The following is a 23,471-nucleotide window of genomic DNA, read 5'->3' as shown; positions in this document are numbered from 1 at the left end:
CTGTTTAAAGTTGATCACATTCTTGTTTCATTTAATTGAAATTTGCAATATCATTTACATTTTGTTTCTTTACCTAACCTGAAACGAGTCATTATATGATGTCACTTCCTGTAGGCATATGGGCGGGCCTCTTCCTCCGGATAACTGGAAGGGTTCACTTAACATCTCGTATAGACTTGGACCGGGATTCATGGGCGGATTTCAGCAGAAGTACGAGACTTTCCTTTCTGTAAATCAACAATGAAACTCTAATGTGAACCAGGTTTTATCCAGTGTTCAGATTTCTGTGCTGAGAATGTATTACAATAGTGCATATTTAACTACATAAAGCCCATTTCCATATTTAAGATTAACAATAACAATAATTAACAATTAAGTCTTAATCTACTGTGATTAATGGACAGTGCTGATATATATTAGTTCAAATCATTTCGCCTGTGGTGTCTTTAAGATTTAATTTAATATGAAAATAATGGAGGGAATGACTTGTTTGCATCATAAAAAGTTTTTTAATTAAAGAAGTAAACTGAGATTATGTTCAGTCAGTCAGACAGTTACTATTCTGAACCAAAGTCAAAACCTCAACCATTAAATCCCCGACTTTTAACCCCACAACCTCTGATCCTGCTGTTCTGAAGTGGGACTTAAACTTTACACAATCTTAATCAGCTTACACACACATATTCACACACTCCTGGTAATCGTTAACTGATTTGAATGCATGATGTGATGTCAGCAGTACAGAGAGGTTTGTGCGCTCGGCGATCTCATGAAGGGGCAGAGGCCACACGTTTGCTTCTCACAACACACACTCACAGAAAGATTCACACACACTTCTGTGGCTCTGTTGTTTTTCAGTAGTGAATTCTGGAGGTCCGCCAGTTTACACAATGGCTTTGTGTTTGGCGAGCCCATTTCACACACACACACACACACACACACACACACACACACACACACACACACACACACACACACACACACACACACACACACACACACACACACACACACACACACACACACACACACAGAGAGAGAGAGAGAGAGAGTCAGCAGGCTATAAATAGCATAATGAAGCATGCATTTCTATTTATGCATTTTGTGGATGCTTTTATCCAAAGTGACTTAAGGGCCTTAAAGGGTCGTTCACCAATAAATAAAATTTTTGTCATTAATAACTCCCCCTCATGTCATTTCAAACCTGTAAGACTTTTGTTCATCTTCAAAACACAAATGAAGATCTTTTTGATGAAATTTGAGAGATTTCTGTCCCTCCATTGACAACTACGCAACTACCTGACGCTTCAAAAAAGTTCATAAATAGATCGTAAAACTAATCCACAGGAATTGCGCGGTTTACTCCAAATTGTCTGAAGCGACTCGGTAACTTTATATGATCAACAGATTGAATTTAGTATTTTATTCATATAGACATTCATCAACTCACACATCAGTTGTGTTAAACAGAAGCTCAAGCATGTTCACTTGACGGGCGAGAACCAATGAGGTTCAATCTCGTGTTACGCATCACGTTTGAGCTTCTGCAAGAACCAATGAGGTTCAATCTCGTGTTACGCATCACGTTTGAGCTTCTGCAAGAACCATATAAAACATTTAACAAAATGACTTAAATACAGAAAACAATTCCAAATTGAGTTTTCTTTCACATTTTCTAGCGCTAGAATGGTTTAAAATCACTTGAATGTTTAAACTGACAGGACCAAAAACACGTGCAAATGATGAACTTTAGCTCTAAGATGGTTAAACTTTGCAATAATCAGAGAATCGTGTGCGTTTCGATCCGTGGTTCCTGGTCTTTACAATCCCTATACTTGACATCGCACATCCTGCAGTGTGACTATCTGTGATATCGATGCTAAAACGATATATAATGAAGCCCTAGACGTTATCATTAGTTGTCGTCCTTGGTGTGAACAGGCCTTTACCTGGTAAAGAGTACAGGAACACATTCAGTCTCATGTAAAATACTGAAGCTATTCAATAAAGCATTGTTTTGTCTTTGTGATATTTTAGTAAAGTACGTATGAACATCCACACCAACAATCAGGTGACCCGTATCTACAACGTGATTGGCTGGATCCGAGGAGCCGTGGAGCCAGGTGACATTACATTATCTGGTTTATTTTGGGGGTCATTTTTCGGAGTTGAGCTACACTCTGTTTGAGAGTTTGCGTAGCTTTATTTTATACTATCTAGTTGAGTTTGGTTGTGTGTGTTCAGACCGGTACGTGATTCTGGGCGGCCATCGTGACGCTTGGGTTTTCGGAGGGATTGATCCCGTGTCAGGAGCCGCTGTGGTGCACGAGAACGTCAGAGCGGCTGGAAAACTCATGAAAAGAGGTGTGTGTCATTTCACCGTCTAGTTTAATGCCCGTTTAAACAGGACACTTATTGTGTTCTCAGTTTCTTTGGTGATGACCATGTGTTTGTGTCTCTGTGTGTGTCAGGTTGGAGGCCGAGGAGAACGCTGATCTTTGCCAGTTGGGATGCAGAAGAGTTTGGACTGCTGGGATCCACAGAATGGGCAGAGGTACGAGCAAAGGAATGAAAGAAGGAACAAATGAGTGACTAAATACATGAATCAATGTATTTTAATTGATTTAATGCATAGAAAATATAACTAATGATGAAATAAATGAATGATTGATTTGATTGATTGATTTAATGAGAAAATGCCTGAATGAATCATTGAATATATGAAAAAATTGCACAAAAGAATGAACAAAAAAAATACATGAATAACAATTGAATGAATGAACTACAGAATCAATGAACACATGAATGAATGAATGAATGAATGAATGAATGAATGAATGAATCTACTCTCCCTGTATCTCAGTTTGCTGAAAGCTGCTGTTCTTCTGTGTGTTTGCAGGATAAAGCCAGAGTCCTGCAGGAGCGAGCCGTGGCCTACATCAACACAGACTCTGCTATCGAGGGTTAGTGACACACACACACACACACACACACACACACACACACACACACACACACACACACACACACACACACACACACACACACACACACACAGTATCTGAACAAGACGAGATCAACACTGCATTAACTGTCTGTCTATCAGAGATACACTCATAATGGAGTGTGTGTGTGTGTGCAGGTATGTACACACTGAGGGTCGACTGCACCCCCTCCCTACACACTCTGGTTTATGACATCACCAAGAAGGTGAGATTCAGTTTAGAAAAGTTAAGATCTATCTTTCTGTCTGTCGGTCTGACTGTCTGACTATCTATCTATCTATCTATTGTTCTATCGTTCTGTTTTACTATCAATATTTCTCACTATAAAAGCAAGTGATGTTAATATGTGATAAAGTGTAAATTAGTGATGTTCCTGAAGGTTTTGAGTCCAGAGGAAGGAGAGGAGGGCATGAGTCTGTACGAGAGCTGGCACAAACGAGATAACTCCACAGACAGAGATGCACCATGGTACTGACGTGCAGCTTCAGGAACATGATGATCATAATCATCTATAAGACCATCTGACTGATTATAGATTCATGACATGCATCTCAAATGTGTGTGTTCTCCCTGCAGGATCAGTAAACTGGGCTCTGGTAGTGATTTTGAAGCGTATTTCATCAGATTAGGGATTGCGTCTGGAAGGGCGAGATACACTAAAAACCGGGTGAGTGTGTTTGTGTGCAACACTGTATTTATTTAAGTCCTGTCAGTGTTTACATCTACGCAAAATAGATTTTAAATTTGCAGCATTTCAATTGTTTTGTACCACCATTTCCCCCAGAAAACTGAGCGCTACAGCAGTTACCCGGTTTACCACAGCGTGTACGAGACCTATGAGATCGTGGAGCGCTTCTACGACCCGAGTTTCCGCAGGCTGGAGGCGGTGGCCCGTGTTCGAGGTGGACTGATCTTCAGTTTGGCTGATTCTCTGATCTTACCTCTGGACTGTACAGAATACGCCTCGTCTCTCAGCAAATACGCTAACAGCATTCACCAGCTAGCACTGAAGCATCCTGCCGCCATGCAGCAGTTCGGCATCTCATTCGGTACGCAAACTATCCATCATTTAATATGCAAGATTAGTATGATCAAATCATGCACTCTAGCCGCGTTTTTGTCCAGGAACAATTTGTCCCAGGAACTTTTTTTCCCCCCGGACCTGTTGCTGTCTGTGTTTCCACCGCGGTCTAAAGTACCGTGAAGATTAATAAAGTTATAATAAAAAATAAAAAATTAATAAAATAAAAAATAAATAAAATAAAATAATAATCATTTTTAAATAAAATAATAATAAAATAATTAATAAAGCCTGAGCCTGAAGTGTTTCCTGGGGAAAGTTCATGCGGTGGAAACACGGCTTCTGAAAAATAAAGGCTCTTTATTGGCATTAAGTTCCATGAAGCACCTTTAACATCATGTAATCTTTCCATTACACAAAAGATTCTTTATAGTGGAAAACGTTTCTTCCGATGATTAAAATGTTATTCACACTCAGAAAAAATGGTTCTTTTAAAGAGGACCTATTATGCTTTTTCCCCATGTTCATCTTTATTTAGTGTGTAATGTTGCTGTTTGAGCATGTTTGAGTTCTTCTCTATATCAGTGTCATTGTTTCTGAACTCCCTGAAACGCCTCCATTGTAGTCTTGAGTTTCTTCTGGGAACGAACACGTCACAATATTCCTCATTTAAATAATTAGTATGCAGAATAAAGGGGCGGGGACTGATTGAGTTAGTTAGGAGTGTTGAAACTGGCGGTTATGCTAAGGAGCGGGACATTTAGAAAACACTCTCAAAGCGCTTGACCAATCACAACACACTGATCCAGCCGACCAATCAGAGCACAGTGTGCTTTTCAGAAGGAGGGGCTTCATAGAGACAGGAATTAAACAGAGCGTTACTGACAGACTGGGAAGAGAGGAGCTGCAACAATGGAGAATATGGGGAAATGTTTTTTTGAACATTCAAGCATGAAACCCTGTTCTAGTAGAGCCAGAAACAAAACCAAGACTTTGAAAAACTTCACAGTCGCAGCGTGAGACTTTCATCAGCGTCTTGATCAGCTCGACACTTCTAAGTATGAATGACAAAACAACAGCACAGTCTTCAGCACTAAACGCTAGGTTTGAGTTTACACACAGGTTAGGTGTTGTGTCACAGTGCTGTTATAGAGTCTCATGGCCTGTTATATGATGACGTGTTCCTGTGTCACATCTCATGACACATTACAACTGTTACCTTATCTTTATCTGTCTCTCAGTGCCCTGGATGTGCGGATGGTAAATGATCAGCTGATGTATTTAGAGAGAGCTTTCATTGATCCGTTGGGTTTGCCTGGAAGACCATTTTACAGGTAAAGCACAATCTATCATTACACTGTGAAGTTCATAACTCACGTTTAAAACTTAGGATTAGTGGCTTAAGTCTAAAAACAGAAACAATCACACGTTTTGTAGTATTAGAGCTCTGAAGAACGGCTTTTTCTTGGTATAGTTTGCTCCTACCCACAATGCACTGTCAAATGCCAAATTTAGCATAACCTGTACTTCCATTAAGAAGGTAATAACACTCAACAGTGTTTTGTGGATCAGTTTAAGTATTACCCGTGTCTGATTAATGTTTTTTGGTCCATGCACAAACAACATGTTTGTCTTTTTCTCTTTCGTTTCTTCCAGGCATGTCATCTTCGCACCCAGCAGTCACAATAAATACGCAGGCGAGTCTTTCCCAGGGATTTATGACGCCCTGTTCGACATTGAGAATGCGGTGAACCCGCAGAAGGCCTGGGACGAGGTCGAACGCCAAATCAGCATCTCTGCCTTCACCGTCAACGCAGCCGCCGGGACGCTAAAGCCGGTCATCGGACAGACAGACTTCCTTTAAATCTGCTTTTCAACACATGCTATTGATGCACGACTACAACATGTCAGCAAAACAGTTAGTTAACATGTCAATGTTTGATCAAACTCAGCAACTATAAGGACCTGACATGCAGATCTGTCATGTAGATCGTCAATATTAAGCAGATTTCTTTCATCCAAAGAGATTTGCAGGGATGGCATTAATTTCTTTAATTTAGTTCACAATCTTATTCAGTTAGGGTTAACTGTAATGTTACTGTCAGCAACCCTGACCTAGAACCAATAGGCAATCACTACCGACATATTTTACACGTTTTACAGTGTTATTTTTGATGAAGTGTACTGTACAATGTCATAAAGTTGAACATTTCTATTGACTTGCATTGTTAATTGTAAAAGCAATGTTTTTTGTTGCTTGTAAATCTTGCCTAAATTGTGACATTTGAGAGATTTATTTATAAAACTATTCTTACAAACACATGTAAAATTACAAAAATTGCAAATAGAACTTGTTTCTGAACTTGAATTCATCGTGAAATCAGACCCGATACGATAAGGTTCAACGCGACAAAATCAATCTCGAGTCACAGCCAATCAGAAGAGCTTGTGGGCGGAGTCTCTGCAAGTGAAATAGACAAATAATTCATAATTATTACACTACTTTGACATTATTGAAAATACACCAACTGAAACAATCTTTGTCATAGAACAGACTTGTTTGATCACACCGAGTTGACTGTTTCAAAGTTCTTCTTCGTTTTATTTTCAGGTTCTGAGGTGAATTATTACATTTACATTTATGCATTTGGCAGAAGCTTTTATCCAAAGCGACTCACGTTGCATTTCAAGGCACACATTTACATTCTTATCAGTTCTTCTGATTATCCATTATGTTATCGCTGTCAGTGTGTCTATAAAGGTCACCCAAACTGATATTCACACACTCATTAGATGCTTTTAACATTAAGAAAAGCACATAAACAATACCTGAGATTTTCATTGAGAGTACAGTACAATAGTTTAATGTTTACAGTAACATGATAGAGTCTCATAAACAGTAGCTCCATCAGATGCACATAAACACATTTATATTTCATTCTAGTCTATTTCTGTCTTCCAATCCATGACAGGAGCAAACCTAATCCAAGCTGAATTTAGACTTAAACTCAACTAAGAAAGTTGTTTAGGAAGCAAATGTGCATGAAAATTAAGGCTGCAAATCATCAAAACAACATGGAATGATAAAACAACAAAAAGGCAACATGTATATTTGCTTGTATAAATGTTGACAGCACTAACATAACAGAGGAAATAACCAAAATACAGACAAGACACTTTTTTTAAAAAATTGTGTTTGATATTTTGATGCGCATTAATTGGACTCATCTTACTCTCACCTCTACAGCAGGAAAGAGTTACTGGACCAAATCTTTTTTATTGCCATATTGAAATTTTATAAAGACTTAATATGATATTGAATCAGACACCAATGAAAACAAGGCTGTGAGAGACATTAAACTAATTGTTCACCCAATGAAATTAGCATTTCTACAAATTAAGTGGAAAAAAATAATGCTTCATTGATGTCATATTAGAATTACGAGTTCCTGATTAATAAAACCAACTGGTACAATTGCTAGTTGACTGTTGTGATGTGATATAAAAATAACAAAAATTGCAGCAGCTCCAACAGTTAAAGATAGTTATTAAGGTATTTGGATACATTAGTTTGATATAGTTTTAATATTATTATAATTTTAATATGAAGATTGTTTAAATGTAGGCTACTTTCATCCCGGACCCTCACAGCTTCGTTTTCATTCACATCTAAACTGATTAGAGTGTAAAGCAAGAACAGTCTGCTACTGTGCTCATCCTACACAATCTATATTATCAGATTATTATGAACTCCAATAAAGTAAATCAATAATCTCACAGATTTGCCAGATCATACAGCGGGTGAGGATGCAGGTTTAGTTGATCACTGCTGTCTGAGAGCCTGAGCGTGTCGGCGGGAGTCAAGCGATCATTTTCTCTTGGTCTTGATCCTCTTTCTTCTCATTGGTCGGTTGAGGCTTTGGAGGGGGCGTGTCCAGCCACGCCCACGTTATAGGCTCCGCCTTCATCATGACCACCTCCACTTTAGAGGCCATCATGTTAACAACACTCTTACTGATGTCAATCACCTGTCAAACACACAATCATATATCAACAAAACGACCCAAATACACTGCAAAATCATGACCTTTGAATTCTTCTTTTGTCATTAATATACAGGGACAAAACCATTCAATGGATCATGTCTAATAAACACAACAGGTATTGTGCTTTTCCTCTTATTTGTGCTTTAACGCCATCTAATGGATACAATTCACACTAAATCATTGAATTGAAAGTGTTAAAGGGGTCATATAATGGTACATGCACTTTTACAAGTTGATTGTACTGAAATGTGTGTTGGCAGTGCCTGTACACAACCATCATATAATGCTAAAAATCCATCCAGTGTTTTTTTTTTATCTTCTTATATGTTTTCCCGTTTCAAATCGAGCCGTCTGACCGTGTGACGTCACACGGTCGGACACCCCTCCCACGATTGTTAATTGACAGCAGCGTTTCAACACAGACTGTCATCATAGTCCGAGCGGTCATTGATACGCTGGAGCAGAATGGCGTCTAAGCGATTGTGGTGTTCTGTTCTTGGGTGTAATGAGGAACACAGAAGTCATATTGATGTTCCTAAATCCAAACCGTTGAAGATGCAGTGGCTGAGTTTTGTTTTCGAAGGGAATATTTCCCACGATCAACAGCAATGCTTTCATGTTTGCACGAATCATTTCACACACCAGACTGCTTTACAAACGAGGTCATTATAAAGCTGGTTTTGCTAAGAAGCTGCTCCTGAAAAAAGGATCTGTGCCAACTATTCGTGTTCCTGCTGCACCTCCAGAAGAAGAAGTGAGTGTCACTGTTACGTGCTAGTGTTTTTCTTCCCTCCCCTTTTTGTCATTGGTTGCTGCCTTTGCTCCCCTCTGCTGTTGGTTTCTTCCTGTTTTCCCGCTCTCTGCTATCTTTAAGTTTTTAGGTGCTGCTATTGGTCGGAGACAACCAATCATCGGCTATGGTTCAGGATTTAAGCCATGCTGGAGGACGGAAGAGGAGGAGCTTGGAGCGTTTGTTGGCTTGTGCTACTGTTGTTATTGTAGAGTACTGACTTTGTGGTGGTTCGCTTGCTTGTTTTCTTATTGGATTGTGTTGTTTGCTCACTCAGAGGACTCCTTACCTGATCTACCACCAGTCTGGAGAGAAGAGAAAAGGGAAGTATGTCACGTGACCTAAATCTTGCATTCACGTAGCATGACAATTGTTAGACACATTAGGGAAGGAGCGTGTGCAACTGTGTAATTTTGGTTTGGTTAGTAAGTGAAGTTTTAGTTATGGCGTGTTAAGCGCTGAAGAATTCTTTATTTTCTGGTTTTGTTTTTAGTTAGTTTAGAGAGTAGGGATTATTAGTTAGAGTGTTTTGGTTTTGTTATTTTGTTTCTTTAGCACCGCTCAGTCTCTTTCTCTCTGTGACTTATTTCAATTATTACTTTTCAATTATTTTGCTTAAATTGTATATAGCTGTAAATAAGTTTATTTGTTTGTTTACATTTATTTCAATTCATGTTTGTATGGAAAATAAGCGAACCACCTGTTTGCAGTAATTTGTTGTCAGTGAGTCATTCGCCCACAATACTTCCCAGAGATCAAAACTATAGGAAAGTGTTTAATTTGTTTTTTTATTATGAACGTCTTCCTCATACCTCTAAGCCATCAGGGGACGTAACAGTCACGTTTTATTAACCTTTATATTAATCTTTATATTAATCTTTGCAAATCGCTTGCACGCTTCACGATGAATGCAGCTAAGGTTTACACTCAGGGTACATTACGGCATGTTTTCTATGTATGAGGTTCTCAATATAATTCATAATCCCTCGTTTATAATTAACAACGCGTTATGGTTATTGTGTTATTACAAACGGTGTACGCACAGAACAGAGGGGCGGGGTGAGCATAGCTCATTATCATTTAAAGACACATGCACTGAAACGGCGTGCTGAAACAGAGCTGTTTTTGACCAGGTAAAATTAGTGTTTTCTTACAATACTAATGAGAATTTTTAATTAAAGTGTATTACAAACTTTTCATTTAGACCCTAAAGAATCATAATAACTTGTACAAAAATGGCATTATATGACCCCTTTTGAGTCTCTTTTTCTAACTTATTAGTACTAATGTAATCCAATCAAATATGGCATAAATAAATGGAAGTATAAGAATTACATAGTTAAACAAATGTAATATATATTATAAGTTAATTATATTTACCTTACCTTCCACTAACTTATTTTAAAAAATAAATAAAAAACAAGTTTGTATGTAGGCACAATTTATATTTGTCTAGTGTTGTTTTAGTATTATTTTGTATTTAAGTATTTATTATTTTGAATTAGATTTTTTATTTTTTATTTCCAGCTTTCATTTTAATTTCAGTTTTAGTATTTTTGTTATGTGCTATTGTCATTTTTATTTCTTTTAAGCTTTAATTAACTGTAGCGTAAATGCCTCTGGGTTAATGCGAATTAGCTCAAGGATATAGGGAATTTTAGGAATATTAATAATCATAACTCATGGTCATAATTCATAAATCGCATATGCATTTACTTTATCAATTATAGGAAATGCCTCGTTCTGTAACTGGTTTCGTCATCCGTTATTCGTCCCGCGAATAAATGTAAGACTATCACAGTTAAGAAGAAGTATTCCTGTTTACAAAATTCCAAGAAAGTTTATCTTCTGGCCACGAAGATAAAACCTCTTTGGGTTTATAAATTAAAACTACTCAAAGTAGTTTTATAATATAGAGCCTGTAGCTTTATAGATCTTTTGTTTCATTGACTTTATAAAAAGTGGGTTTTCAAACACAGAGACAGTTAAAAGTATAAATGGGTTTATTAATAAAATGGCACACGCTAGAGATTATAAGCTACAAATATAAACGTACGTAAAATGCAAACAATAAAACAAACAAACATTTAAACAAACATGACGTGATCGGAATGAATGACATGAAAGAAAGAAAGCAAGAAAGAAATAAAGAGATAAGATATAGAGGGTAACTTAATTCACAGACCTACGAGCTAGACACCAGGAATCAACTGTTAGAGAGAGATCAAAAGATACTTGCAAGTCTGTTCTCTGTTCGGGTGAGGCTGAGACAGGAAGGAAACACGGACAGTGTCCTGTTTCTGTTGCGTCTTCTGGTGTCGCGGGAAGCTTGAAAGGCTCACTTGAATTTAACGTTACCGAGAAAGTTCAGATCGTTTCCCTTTTGGAGGGGAAAGGCACGTATGAGCTTAGTTGCAAAGAACGGCAGCTACGACTCGAACATGTGTTGGTCCGAGGGGAAGGCCTGAGCCTTTTTAGATGTTTCTTGAAGCCGGGGAGAAGAGGAGGAGTTCAGAGGTCAGGGATGAGAGAAGAGAGCCATCGATGAGAGAAGAGAAGAGAGAGAGAAGTGGGGATCTCTTCCTTTTAACAGACATCTGTTTACGCCCTGTTTTGGGGGCAGAGCGAATCAAAACTTCTGATCTGTAGCGGGAAGAAGTCTTCTTTGTGTGAAGAAAAACACGCCCCCTTTTACCATATGTCTTATGAGGGAAAGGATTCATACTTAGAAATATGATATTTCCTGGAACAAATGCATATTATTGTACTTTGCAGTCAAGATTCGTCTCCGTGAGATGGAGAGGATTACAGAGATATCAATTATGACAGGTAAAGATTGGGGAAACATAACGTTACACTTATATGCATAATTACACACAAATAAAGTTTGATTAAACACACAATAAAGTTGTCAGTGTTTCCGTTATGGCAAGTGACGACACTTTGAGAAACATAGGAATACATATCAACATTCAGTGGCTTGTTATGTGGGGGAATATCTGTTTCAAAGTCCAGAGTGTGTGTGTGTGTAATGCTGGAATGCCTGCTTTCCTGGGTCGTAAAGTTTTATGGTCTGAGGTAGGGTTACAACAAGACACGACTGAGGAATTCCCTTCAATGAACATTTAGAATTCAAACTATACTCTAGCAAACCAAACCTCTATCACACGTGCATATAGGAAGGTACACACATTATAAAATAAAATAACAGATATTTCTCTTATTCTCAGTTATACACAAAAGGGTGTTTGTGTGTGTGTGCGGAATGTCATGAGGCCGTAAAGTTGGGGGATACGAGTCACATGGGTGCTGGTAAATTGGTCCTCGTGGGGCAATTATTAACCAGCAAGGACAAAGACGATGTGTTTTGCCATCACATGATCCACTTAACCCTCTGAGGTCTGAGGGGTTTTTGGTGTCCTTGAGATGTTCTGACATGCCCTGACATTTGTGCTTTTTTCAGTTGCTTATAAACATATTAATGGCAAAGGTATAATTACACTATATTTAGCACAAACAGGGCTACCATAATATGTGAGCAACAAGAATGTACATGTCTGCATTTTTGAGAGAATAATGTTTATGCGTGGTTATTGAAAAAACTAAAAACTAAAGTTTCTGAAATAAGGCCATAAAACACATACTAAATATGTGCCAATAAGACTTTTGTCTAATAGATGTCATTGCCTAGTGTTTTTTCTTCAAAATGATGTGAAAATCATCCTGCCCTTATCATTCACATAACACAATACATTGATTTGAATTTTGCAAAGCACTTTCTGTTTGGAAAGGCAATATGCGGAGTGGGCGTCAACGATCATGCATATTTAGTGGTTCACACCTGAGGACCGCATACTTAATGAGCCATTCATTCAGGTGAGTCACTTAGCCACAAGAATGCAAGAGCAACAGTTGGAAGCATCTCAATTATTTTTTATTTTTCCACATATTGTGCTTGCAATTTGGCCTATAATATCCAAGGAAAACATGTCTAGTAATTGTGCAGTTAATTCTCATACTGTATTTTCAGTTTTGGAATATTTATCCTCTCCCCAAATTTGTCACTAATAAAACACAATAAAAATTATTTAAAGAAAAGGCTTATATTTACCTTTTAATAGTTTGTTTACATCTACCTTGTAAATATATTTTTTTATTAAAAAGGTTACAATTACAACAACAATTCAAGTGTAATCTTTCTTTGTAAAAACTAAAGTATACATTTTATCATACATATTTCAAAGTTAAGGATTTGATTGATTATTTGATTACTTTATTTTTGACAAAACATACTATATTTAACATGAGCAAATATTGGCAAACAAAAGCTTATTTGAGTTGGCAGATATTTTACAGTAAAAATGTATAATCTATCCAAAACTAATCAACGAAATGTTGTCTTTCATATGTCTGTAACATAGGTCTTTCATTTTTATTATAAGAAATATAAATGTTAATTTGCAGTTTAATACGTTGCTTATACAAATACATTTTATTTCAACATTTCAGTCGATTTTTACTCAGTATAGCAATACAGTTTGCTAAAACCGAAACATTCATTCACAAACAGAAACGCCTGACTGTAACGTTGTTTTTATGAAATATTAGGGCATATAAATGTTAATTTTCAGTTTACTCATCTCAGTATAGCAATACAGTTTGCTAAAACATCATCATTCATTCACACAGAGACGCAATTTAAATTTAAACTGTCTTTTTGCGAGCTGTGATAAACAGCGCGCATCTCTGCGGCTGCCGTTCATTCATTCACAGAAACGCGATTAACTTGAGAAGGAAAAAAAACTTACTACATATTCGGATCCTCTATCCTGCAATACCCGCAATCTGAGGTAGATTTTCCGTTATTATTATTCCTCACAGCGCTGCCAGATGGTGTAAACACGTAGGCTACAATGATATGATTAAACTTGTGTTTTCTCGAGCTGATATGGGGGCGTTCACAGGTTTGCCTCAGTAATTTGCGTTTGAATAGCGCGCGCTCTCCGTGGGCGGAGTCACATTACCTTTGAATGAGCTCTAATGAGCTCGACTGGAATCGCTCTCTTTTAACACAGATTTCACAAGATGAGAATATTTTTTTTTTATATAAATTACCTCATTTTAAAGAAGAGAATTCAAGCTTCATGCCTGTGTGACTGTATGCCTGTTTGACTCAGTATTCGTTGAGTTATTGTTTATTTTCGGACGCGTTTCAGAATGGTCTTCACTGACAGAGAGAAGGCAGAACTCGCATCACGTTTATTTTTCTTTATTTGGCAAAAAGCACAACAGTTTGTTTTTATTGTGAGTATACACAAAAATAATACACATTTAACAGAATCGATTGATGTATGAAACTTGCTTGTAATATCAAAGTCAACAGAGCAAAATTAATTTCTTTTGAACTGAACTGAAAAAAATCCAGCAAAACGCGCGGGCGCGTTTGTCGACCTCAGAGGGTTAATGCGAAAAGCAGATGCCATTGTTGTTACATATTCCCCCCTTTTTGTTAGATACAGTCCGGGATGGACTTTATCGAACAACAAATAGGCACAATGGATGGCAGGTGGATTATGATGGTGAAAGAGCAGGTGGTTGCTAGGCTGATGACTCAGCTCAAATGAAGTTGAGGTGGTCGATGGTGTGGGACCCCCCCCTTTTCAGGGTTCGTAGGAAATTGCCAGACACGGCTTTGTGAGCTTGGCTGTGGATGTGGGTGAAGGCCAAGACGAGTGTCAGGGCGTGGTCGGTGACCGTGGAGATGCACATCACCGTGTTAGACTTTCTGAGTGTGAGTCCTGCCTTGGTAGTCAGGAGTCGGGGGTGTTCTCTCTCCATGTAATGCCGGATGCCGGACCTGGTGATGTCCGATTGTGGCTGCTTTCTCGCGAACCACCACAGCATCCTGTTAGAGGAAAAAGGGAGAGAGAGAGAAAGGGAGGAAAAATTTTAGCGATGGAGGTCCTTGGTTTGTTAGGACAGTCGTGTTGCTTCGCTGAGGTTGGTATGCCACATGCTTCGATGTCTCATGCGTGGCTTTGGTGCTGCGGTGTTCAGCACATGGGCGTTGTTGTTGGCATAGGAAAGGTCTATTCCTCAGAGGCCCGCATAACCTTTCTTTGTACACAGCGGAGGTGGCGTAAGCGGCTCTGAGCCGTGCAGTGTAGTTGGTAAAGTTCGTTCGTGCTGTGTGGTCACTGCAATCGTGATGGTGGTATGTATGTGGCGCAGACATTGGTCTGGTTACTCAACTGCAGGTCAGTCAGGACCTTGAAGCAGTAGGTGTCAGTGTTCGTTTTCTGTGTCTGTGTCAGACGTGGCTGCACTGTCTTCATCTGTGATGTAAGAAGACTCTGCCTCACCAGTGTTCTGGAGAGAGTGGTTACAGGTTCGACGGTCTGGGCTAGGAGTTCTGGACGGCGGGTGATGCTGGTTCCAGAATCTTTCTGAGCGGTCGGTCCGACGCTTTGGACGGGCACCGTCACAGTCGTGCCGCCACCTGCTGTCTGGTTCTGAGCGGTGCTCAGAGACGGAGTGAATTGTGTGTGTCTTTACCGTCTTTTCATCCATGGCCCTTTGCTTGGTGTAAGCCTTGTGGGCTAAGTCTCTGAGTTCTCGAGTAGACATGGTTCGTGGGCAGACGAGCACACCGAGATGTCCACTCACGCTGCTATGTAGGTTCCGCAGAAACAATGTTCTAAACTTCACATCTTCTTCCATACCTGGGGTGTTGGTTGCTCCGAAGAACGTTTGTCGGAGTCGGTCATAATAGGAGTGTGGGTGTTCAAGTCGGGCCTGTTTCACGTCGAGGGCCGTTATAAACCCTTGGTCTGATTCTGGGTCAGAGAATTCACGGATCAAGGCTTGTCGCAGTTGCTTGTAGTCTGCTTTGACAGGGTCTGGTTGGCGGTCCAGAAACTTACGCACATCTCTATTTGCGGATATTCGTAGCAGGTACAATTTGTCCCAAGCTGTCACGTTGGCGACAGTTTGCAGGTGAAAGTCAATGTCTTGAAGGTATGCGTGAACACTGTGGTCTCCGGCAAACGTAGGAATGTTTCTGGCCATCTTGTCGAGGTTTGTTAGACGAGAGCTGTTGCTGGGGGCCCAATCCGTCTGGAGAGGATTCTGACCCTTTACAGCTCTTGGTGTTTGGCTGACATGCGTGGTGTTGTGCAGTGGGCTTTCGCCCCCCTTTTCAGCTCTGGGTGTGTGGCTGAAAGGCGCAGACTCGCTGGAAGGGGGGAATGGTGTGAGATGTTCTTCCCCTTCCCGGTCGCGGTTGAAACTGTAAGCATGTCTCAGTTCTCTGCGAACCATGTCTAGTTCGTCTTCGAGATCGTGTCTCTGTTGAGCGAGCTCATGGATTTCAGCTCGGGCCACTTGTAAAAGCTTTTCGCAGGCATTGGCCCTAGCGTGTTTGTCTTTTAGTTCATTCCCTGTCCTCTCAAGGCGAGCTTCAACCCGTCGGAGGCTTTCGTCGAGTTCCTTCCTGGTGTGTTCCTCCGACTGTTGTCTTTGGTCTGTGTGCAGACGAAGATCGTCCAGGGCATTTTGAAGTCTTTCAACTTCCTGTTGTAGCGTTGTGTCCGTCTTATCCTCTTCCTTGGTCAAGAGGAGTAGCTGGTCTAGACGGATCTGTGTGTGTGCTCGGTCCTCCAGGGCCTCTGTGGCCTGGAGCTGTAGTGTGGCTGCCTTCTGCTCTAGGTCGAGGTTGGTCCTTTCGCTGGCCTGGGCCTTGGTGACGAGGTTGATTGCGAGTTTTCCGAAGATTTTGGCTAGCTGCTCGTGGTCGTACTTCTGGGTTGGATCGCAGGTCTCAAACTGGTCCAGGTACTGTGGGTCAGCGGCATCCTGGGGTAGGATGGTTGCTGTCATGTCTCGCAACCGTGTCTCGAGGGCGTGCCAGCGGACTGCAGGACTGGGTGAGCTCGACATCTCTGCTTACTGTGGTGAGAGAAGCACAGCACACACAAAAAGAGACACAATGCAAGTTTGTTTTAGGGTTAATGAGCTATACTCATACGGGCTATGCCGTTTATGAGAATTTCGGGTCTAACTGATGCCGACAGTTAGCTGAGCCAATTTCGTGGGTATGGATGAAACCCACAATAGAAATTTGGACAGGCGGTAGCCTGGGGGTCGTTTTAGCGACGCCCGCTTTGATCGTCACTCTATTATTCAGCTTTCCTGGGGTCTCTCTTAGGTTCTGTGTCTAAGTGAAATGAAAGAAACAAATCACAACAGAGTGGAGAGAGAGACAAGGTTGAAGGTAGGGAAGATCAGAGGGAAATACAACACAAGGAAGTGAATTGGTCTGCAATGAAATGTCACAAACAATAACACGGGGAGTGTTATAAAAAATAAAAAAATGTAAGAAAATAAAGAGGCCTAAGCCTATTAACACTGCTGGAGTTCCTGATAGGGCCAGGAGATGCGTGGGTTATCGGGACAGGACCTCTGAAAGAAGGTGTGTCTTAGCGAGAGAAAGGTGAGTCCAAGCACTTAAAATACACCCGAAGGAATGGCTAGTATTCTGTGGTTCATAATAAGTGGATGGGTTCTATCAAATTTTAGTTTACCTGGGGTGAATAGAGGTCATCCAGGCGGAAACCAGCGGGCGCGGTCAGACCCTCCGACGGTCCCAACACCAGACAGAGCGCAGTGTCAGTAACGCCGGACAGATGATCCCCGCCCACCGGAAACCACCAGGGATGACTTTCGGATCACCACAGTGCACTGACTGAGTCCTGCCAATAGATACACAATAAGGGATTAAGATGTTAGACTTAAAGTGAATTAAGGCTTTCTGGTTTCATGTAAGAATAACGACTCGGGGTAAATGTGAATTAGCTCAAGAATATAGGGAATATTAATATTTATGACTCATGGTCATAATTCATAAGTCGCATGTACATTTATTTTATCAATTATCGAGATTACCTTGTTCTGTACTGTCTGATCATGACAGTTAAGAAGGGAGTATCCCTTTTTAAACTCCAAGAAAGTTTTGTCTTCTGGCCACGAATATCAAACTTTCTGAGTTTATGAATTAAAACTACTCAAGGTAGTCAATATCGAGCTTGTAGCTTAGATCTTTAATTTCATTGACTTTATAAGGTGGGTTTTCAAACACAGAGACAATTAAAAGTATAAATGGGTTTATTAATAAAATGGCACACACTAGAGATTATATAAACTACAAACATAAACGTACGTAAAAATGCAAACAAACCAATAAACATTTAACCGAACAAAAACATGAAATGAAAGAAAGAAAGATACAGAGGGAAGATAGAGGGTAACTTAGTCCACAGACCTAAGTCCTAGACACCTGGAACAGCTTTTATAGGAATCAATATACTTGCGAGTGCTCTTTTTGGTCAGGCTGAAGCTGATGCAAGAAGCGAGGATGGTGTCCTGTTTCTGCTGCGTCTTCCGGTGTCGCGGGAAGCTTGAAAGGCTCACTGAATGTGATGTTACCGAGAAAGTTCAGATTCGTCTCCCGGGATGGGAGAGGCTGGAAATCTTAGTTGCAAAGACCGGCAGCTACGACTCGAACATGGGTTCGTTCGATGGAGAAGGCCAGGGCCTCCTTCAGATGTTCCTTGGAGAAACGCTGCGCCGGGGAGAGGATCAAGAGAAGTTGGATGAGTTGGAAGCGGAAGGATGAGAGAGAGATGAGAGAAGGTTTTGGACTTTTATCAGTGTCCCAGGTGCCGTCCCCTCCTTCGTGTAGGACGAATCAGCTGTCGAGATTTTTCGAGCGGGAAGATTCCTTTGTCCGGTTAGACACGCCCACTCGAATGAGTCATGATTGACTTTAACTGGAGAGGATTTTCTCCAGACATATGAACTTATAAAACAATGCGCATCACTGAATTCTGTTATTGGAATTCAACTCCGTTAGCTGGAGAGGATTACAGAGATATCAAAAATAGAATCTAGGCGTTGTAGCCATGCAACGATACATTATTATGCATTTGTATAGGCAATAGCAGTTCTATTAATGTCACAAATAGGACATATGCTTTCCTATGGTTTACACACACCTCTTAACACACAAATTTATATATTTAGTACCTTTAAGAGTGACTTTATGGGTAAAAGTCCTTTTCTGTAGGGGGTTTCTGTTTCACAGTCCAGAGTGTGTTTGTATGTGTGTGTGTTGGAATGTTGCGACCCTGTTATCTCATGCATAGGGCTGGATAGCTCTGTGGTCAAATTTTATGACCTGCCAATGAGCTCGGGTTACGGAATGCGATTCTACTGGGAGAACATCCTTCAAAAATACATTTCAGATCCAAACACTCGAAGATCATAACTATATGATCAAAACAACATTAATCACACATACATACAGGAAGTTCAGATACCAGTCTGAGTTACACACATTTTAAGTTAAACACCAAAGGATGTTGGTGTGTGTGTGTGTGTGTGTGTGTATGTGTGTGTGTGTTCTGGAATGTCACGAGTCTGTGATGTTGTAAAAGTCACAGGGAGTCCATGCTGAAATGGGGGTTTTAGAGGGGATTCTAAGAAAACAGGGTTTCCTTATGTGACTCAAATGTCCCTCGGGGGAGCCACAAAGATGCAATTTTGACCGTTCAAGCAGACTTGGAGACGCCATGAACAACTCGTTGTCTGTTTGGAGATCAGGATTTACTAATTTGAACAGCATGTGACCGCATGTCATAGTCATTGTCGTTACATTGAGTAAATATGTATGCAGGATTCAGAGGCAAAGGCTTTACTAAAATAATGATACAATGAAAGGAAATTACGATAATTGGTTGTAATTATCAGAATAACCTACCCCCCCCCCCCCCCCCCCCCCCCCCCCCTTGGAGAGACTGGAGAAAGAGGGAAGAGAAAAATAATTATCAATGAAATAAAATTTGAATAAACAACACAGGTTTGAGACGCAGGCAGAGGAAAAGGCCCCGGCAGTGGGTTTGTGCCACAAGGGTGAGGGCCGTGTTTCCTCTCAGTGGTCCACCTGGTTGAATAGACACAATTTGAAAAATGCAAACTTGTTTAAATTAAAATTCAAACAAGCATGCAAGGAGAGGTCCAAAATAATAATAATAAGGAAGGAAAGAAAATTAGAATGATAACAGTGATGTATCAATACTAAAAATAATCAAAACTGAAATTCAGAATGACTTCCTATAATCCTTACAATAACACTGAGGTTATTAGTATGGATCATAAAAATAATCAAACGAAAAGGGGAGCAAGGAGACACTTCAATGCAGACTGGGGGTGAGACAGATATTGATAAGTCGACCCAAGATGGCCACACGGTGGCGTGCTCCTTTCTAGGTGGACTATCAATGAACTGAGTGACTCAAATCTAAGCTTTAATTCAAAAAGTTTTTTTTTTTTTCGAACTTCACTTAAGGTGTGACAAGAGAATTGTCTAACTCCAAATAACATCAGCATAAGCTAAGCTTTGAATGCAGGTAAGTATTTGGGAGCTAGACTCGGGGAAAAGGAGAGAAAATTAAATGCAGAGAGAGAAGGAAAAAAAAATTAAAGCAAGTACTATCTGAAAACGCCCACCAGATGGCGTAATTGCGCTCGTGCAGGTTGACGTCAGTGGGAGGCGGCGCTCACGCGGGATGACGTCGGTGGGGGCGCGTACTTTGAGAACTGCCCCACACTTAGAGGCTGCCCTCTAGTGTCGGTCAGTGGCGTAATTCGGCAGATTTTTTTTTCTGTGGAATCACGTGGTGTTTTGCGCTTCTGTTGCATGCGGAAAACTGACGCGAGTTTCACAACATGTGGCTAACAGGAATTACACATTATACATTATACACATGAGACGGTTTAAAGAAGGAGAACTGGGATTATCATCTGTTTTCTTAATTCATAAAACTGGTCTCCAATTACACATTATATATGGTTTACAATAAAAACAGGAATTAAAACTTCTTGTTTTAATTAATAGAGACAGGAATTAAACATCTGTGAACAGGAATTATTGCATCTGTTCCACCTCCCATAAACATTAATCAAAATAGCACTTTATGATAATGCATAGGTTTTCAAAATTGGATCGCGAGACCAATTTCTGACCAGGAGTTTATCGTTAACGTATCGTATATCATAAGGCCTATATTACGACTGAAACTGAAACACTGTTCAGATCAGATTTACGTCTTCGTACTAAAAAAAAATTCCTTCGTCTTTATTTAGTCGGTTTAAATCATGTTACATGTATCAACTGCACAGAGTTTTGCTTCGTCTTTACAGAGACAGATGTAATGTCATGAACTGCAGTTTTAGCAGAGCTGGGCTGGCTTTGTGCCCGCCATCAGCTGGGTGAGTTCGCCTTGGCGACTTATCTCACAATTCAAAACGCGCGTATAGCCTACAATTATTAATACCAATAATACACATTCAACTGAAACTGAATTTGCCCACAAAAAATGAAGTTTGAAACTGCTCGAAATATCTCCACCAAAATGTAGCGTAAATGCCTCTGGGTTAATGCGAATTAGCTCAAGGATATAGGGAATTTTAGGAATATTAATAATCATAACTCATGGTCATAATTCATAAATCGCATATGCATTTACTTTATCAATTATAGGAAATGCCTCGTTCTGTAACTGGTTTCGTCATCCGTTATTCGTCCCGCGAATAAATGTAAGACTATCACAGTTAAGAAGAAGTATTCCTGTTTACAAAACTCCAAGAAAGTTTATCTTCTGGCCACGAAGATAAAACCTCTTTGGGTTTATAAATTAAAACTACTCAAAGTAGTTTTATAATATAGAGCCTGTAGCTTTATAGATCTTTTGTTTCATTGACTTTATAAAAAGTGGGTTTTCAAACACAGAGACAGTTAAAAGTATAAATGGGTTTATTAATAAAATGGCACACGCTAGAGATTATAAGCTACAAATATAAACGTACGTAAAATGCAAACAATAAAACAAACAAACATTTAAACAAACATGACGTGATCGGAATGAATGACATGAAAGAAAGAAAGCAAGAAAGAAATAAAGAGATAAGATATAGAGGGTAACTTAATTCACAGACCTACGAGCTAGACACCAGGAATCAACTGTAAGAGAGAGATCAAAAGATACTTGCAAGTCTGTTCTCTGTTCGGGTGAGGCTGAGACAGGAAGGAAACACGGACAGTGTCCTGTTTCTGTTGCGTCTTCTGGTGTCGCGGGAAGCTTGAAAGGCTCACTTGAATTTAACGTTACCGAGAAAGTTCAGATCGTTTCCCTTTTGGAGGGGAAAGGCACGTATGAGCTTAGTTGCAAAGAACGGCAGCTACGACTCGAACATGTGTTGGTCCGAGGGGAAGGCCTGAGCCTTTTTAGATGTTTCTTGAAGCCGGGGAGAAGAGGAGGAGTTCAGAGGTCAGGGATGAGAGAAGAGAGCCATCGATGAGAGAAGAGAAGAGAGAGAGAAGTGGGGGTCTCTTCCTTTTAACAGACATCTGTTTACGCCCTGTTTTGGGGGCAGAGCGAATCAAAACTTCTGATCTGTAGCGGGAAGAAGTCTTCTTTGTGTGAAGAAAAACACGCCCCCTTTTACCATATGTCTTATGAGGGAAAGGATTCATACTTAGAAATATGATATTTCCTGGAACAAATGCATATTATTGTACTTTGCAGTCAAGATTCGTCTCCGTGAGATGGAGAGGATTACAGAGATATCAATTATGACAGGTAAAGATTGGGGAAACATAACGTTACACTTATATGCATAATTACACACAAATAAAGTTTGATTAAACACACAATAAAGTTGTCAGTGTTTCCGTTATGGCAAGTGACGACACTTTGAGAAACATAGGAATACATATCAACATTCAGTGGCTTGTTATGTGGGGGAATATCTGTTTCAAAGTCCAGAGTGTGTGTGTGTGTAATGCTGGAATGCCTGCTTTCCTGGGTCGTAAAGTTTTATGGTCTGAGGTAGGGTTACAACAAGACACGACTGAGGAATTCCCTTCAATGAACATTTAGAATTCAAACTATACTCTAGCAAACCAAACCTCTATCACACGTGCATATAGGAAGGTACACACATTATAAAATAAAATAACAGATATTTCTCTTATTCTCAGTTATACACAAAAGGGTGTTTGTGTGTGTGTGCGGAATGTCATGAGGCCGTAAAGTTGGGGGATACGAGTCACATGGGTGCTGGTAAATTGGTCCTCGTGGGGCAATTATTAACCAGCAAGGACAAAGACGATGTGTTTTGCCATCACATGATCCACTTAATGCGAAAAGCAGATGCCATTGTTGTTACATAACTTTTTATTTCAGCTTTAGTAATTTCAGCACTTTAACTTGAAATTATTTCTTTCAGTTCTTCCAACATTTCACATTTTTTACTTTATCTAATATTTATATTTCAGCTTTATTTCAACAACACTGTTGTCTACAAAGTAATTTCATGCACTTAAGTAGATTTTAGAGTTCACAAGTTCAGTATAGCGTACCACAAGGCTCAGTACTAGGACCGTTGCTGTTCACTCTGTACATGCTACCCTTAGGAGATATCATTAGGAAGCATGGCATTAGTTTTCACTGTATGCCGACGATACTCAGCTCTATATTTCTTCACGCCCA

The 23,471-nt window shown here is 39.9% G+C and overlaps 2 protein-coding genes and 1 pseudogene across 3 annotated transcripts in view; 2 read left to right on the top strand and 1 right to left on the bottom strand.

The window, feature by feature from the left end:
- Nucleotides 1-23,471, bottom strand: part of LOC309506214 (NACHT, LRR and PYD domains-containing protein 3-like) — a 162,708-nt gene that overhangs the window by 29,952 nt on the left and 109,285 nt on the right. The gene's annotated exons all lie outside the window — the stretch shown is intronic.
- The window catches only part of LOC309506263 (glutamate carboxypeptidase 2-like), an 81,121-nt pseudogene that overhangs the window by 7,170 nt on the left and 50,480 nt on the right, over nt 1-23,471 (top strand). The window contains exons 8-16 of the transcript XR_014211822.1: nt 115-210; nt 2,038-2,123; nt 2,245-2,364; nt 2,472-2,554; nt 2,900-2,963; nt 3,143-3,210; nt 3,385-3,473; nt 3,582-3,672; nt 3,790-4,054. The product of XR_014211822.1 is annotated as a glutamate carboxypeptidase 2-like (transcript). The remainder of the gene's footprint in view (nt 1-114; nt 211-2,037; nt 2,124-2,244; nt 2,365-2,471; nt 2,555-2,899; nt 2,964-3,142; nt 3,211-3,384; nt 3,474-3,581; nt 3,673-3,789; nt 4,055-23,471) is intronic.
- On the top strand, nt 5,114-8,049 carry LOC309506426 (putative N-acetylated-alpha-linked acidic dipeptidase). The gene is made up of 2 exons (XM_082180370.1): nt 5,114-5,360; nt 5,683-8,049. The coding sequence occupies exons 1-2, from the start codon at nt 5,185-5,187 to the stop codon at nt 5,888-5,890; spliced, it is 384 nt and encodes a 127-aa protein (XP_082036496.1). The 5' UTR covers nt 5,114-5,184; the 3' UTR covers nt 5,891-8,049.

The sequence above is a fragment of the Leuciscus leuciscus genome (genome assembly GCF_965113295.1).
Source record: "Leuciscus leuciscus genome assembly, chromosome: 9".
Lineage (NCBI taxonomy): Eukaryota > Metazoa > Chordata > Actinopteri > Cypriniformes > Leuciscidae > Leuciscus > Leuciscus leuciscus.
The sequence above is the reverse complement of the archived record's forward strand: the minus strand, read 5'-3'. Positions and strand labels throughout refer to the sequence as shown.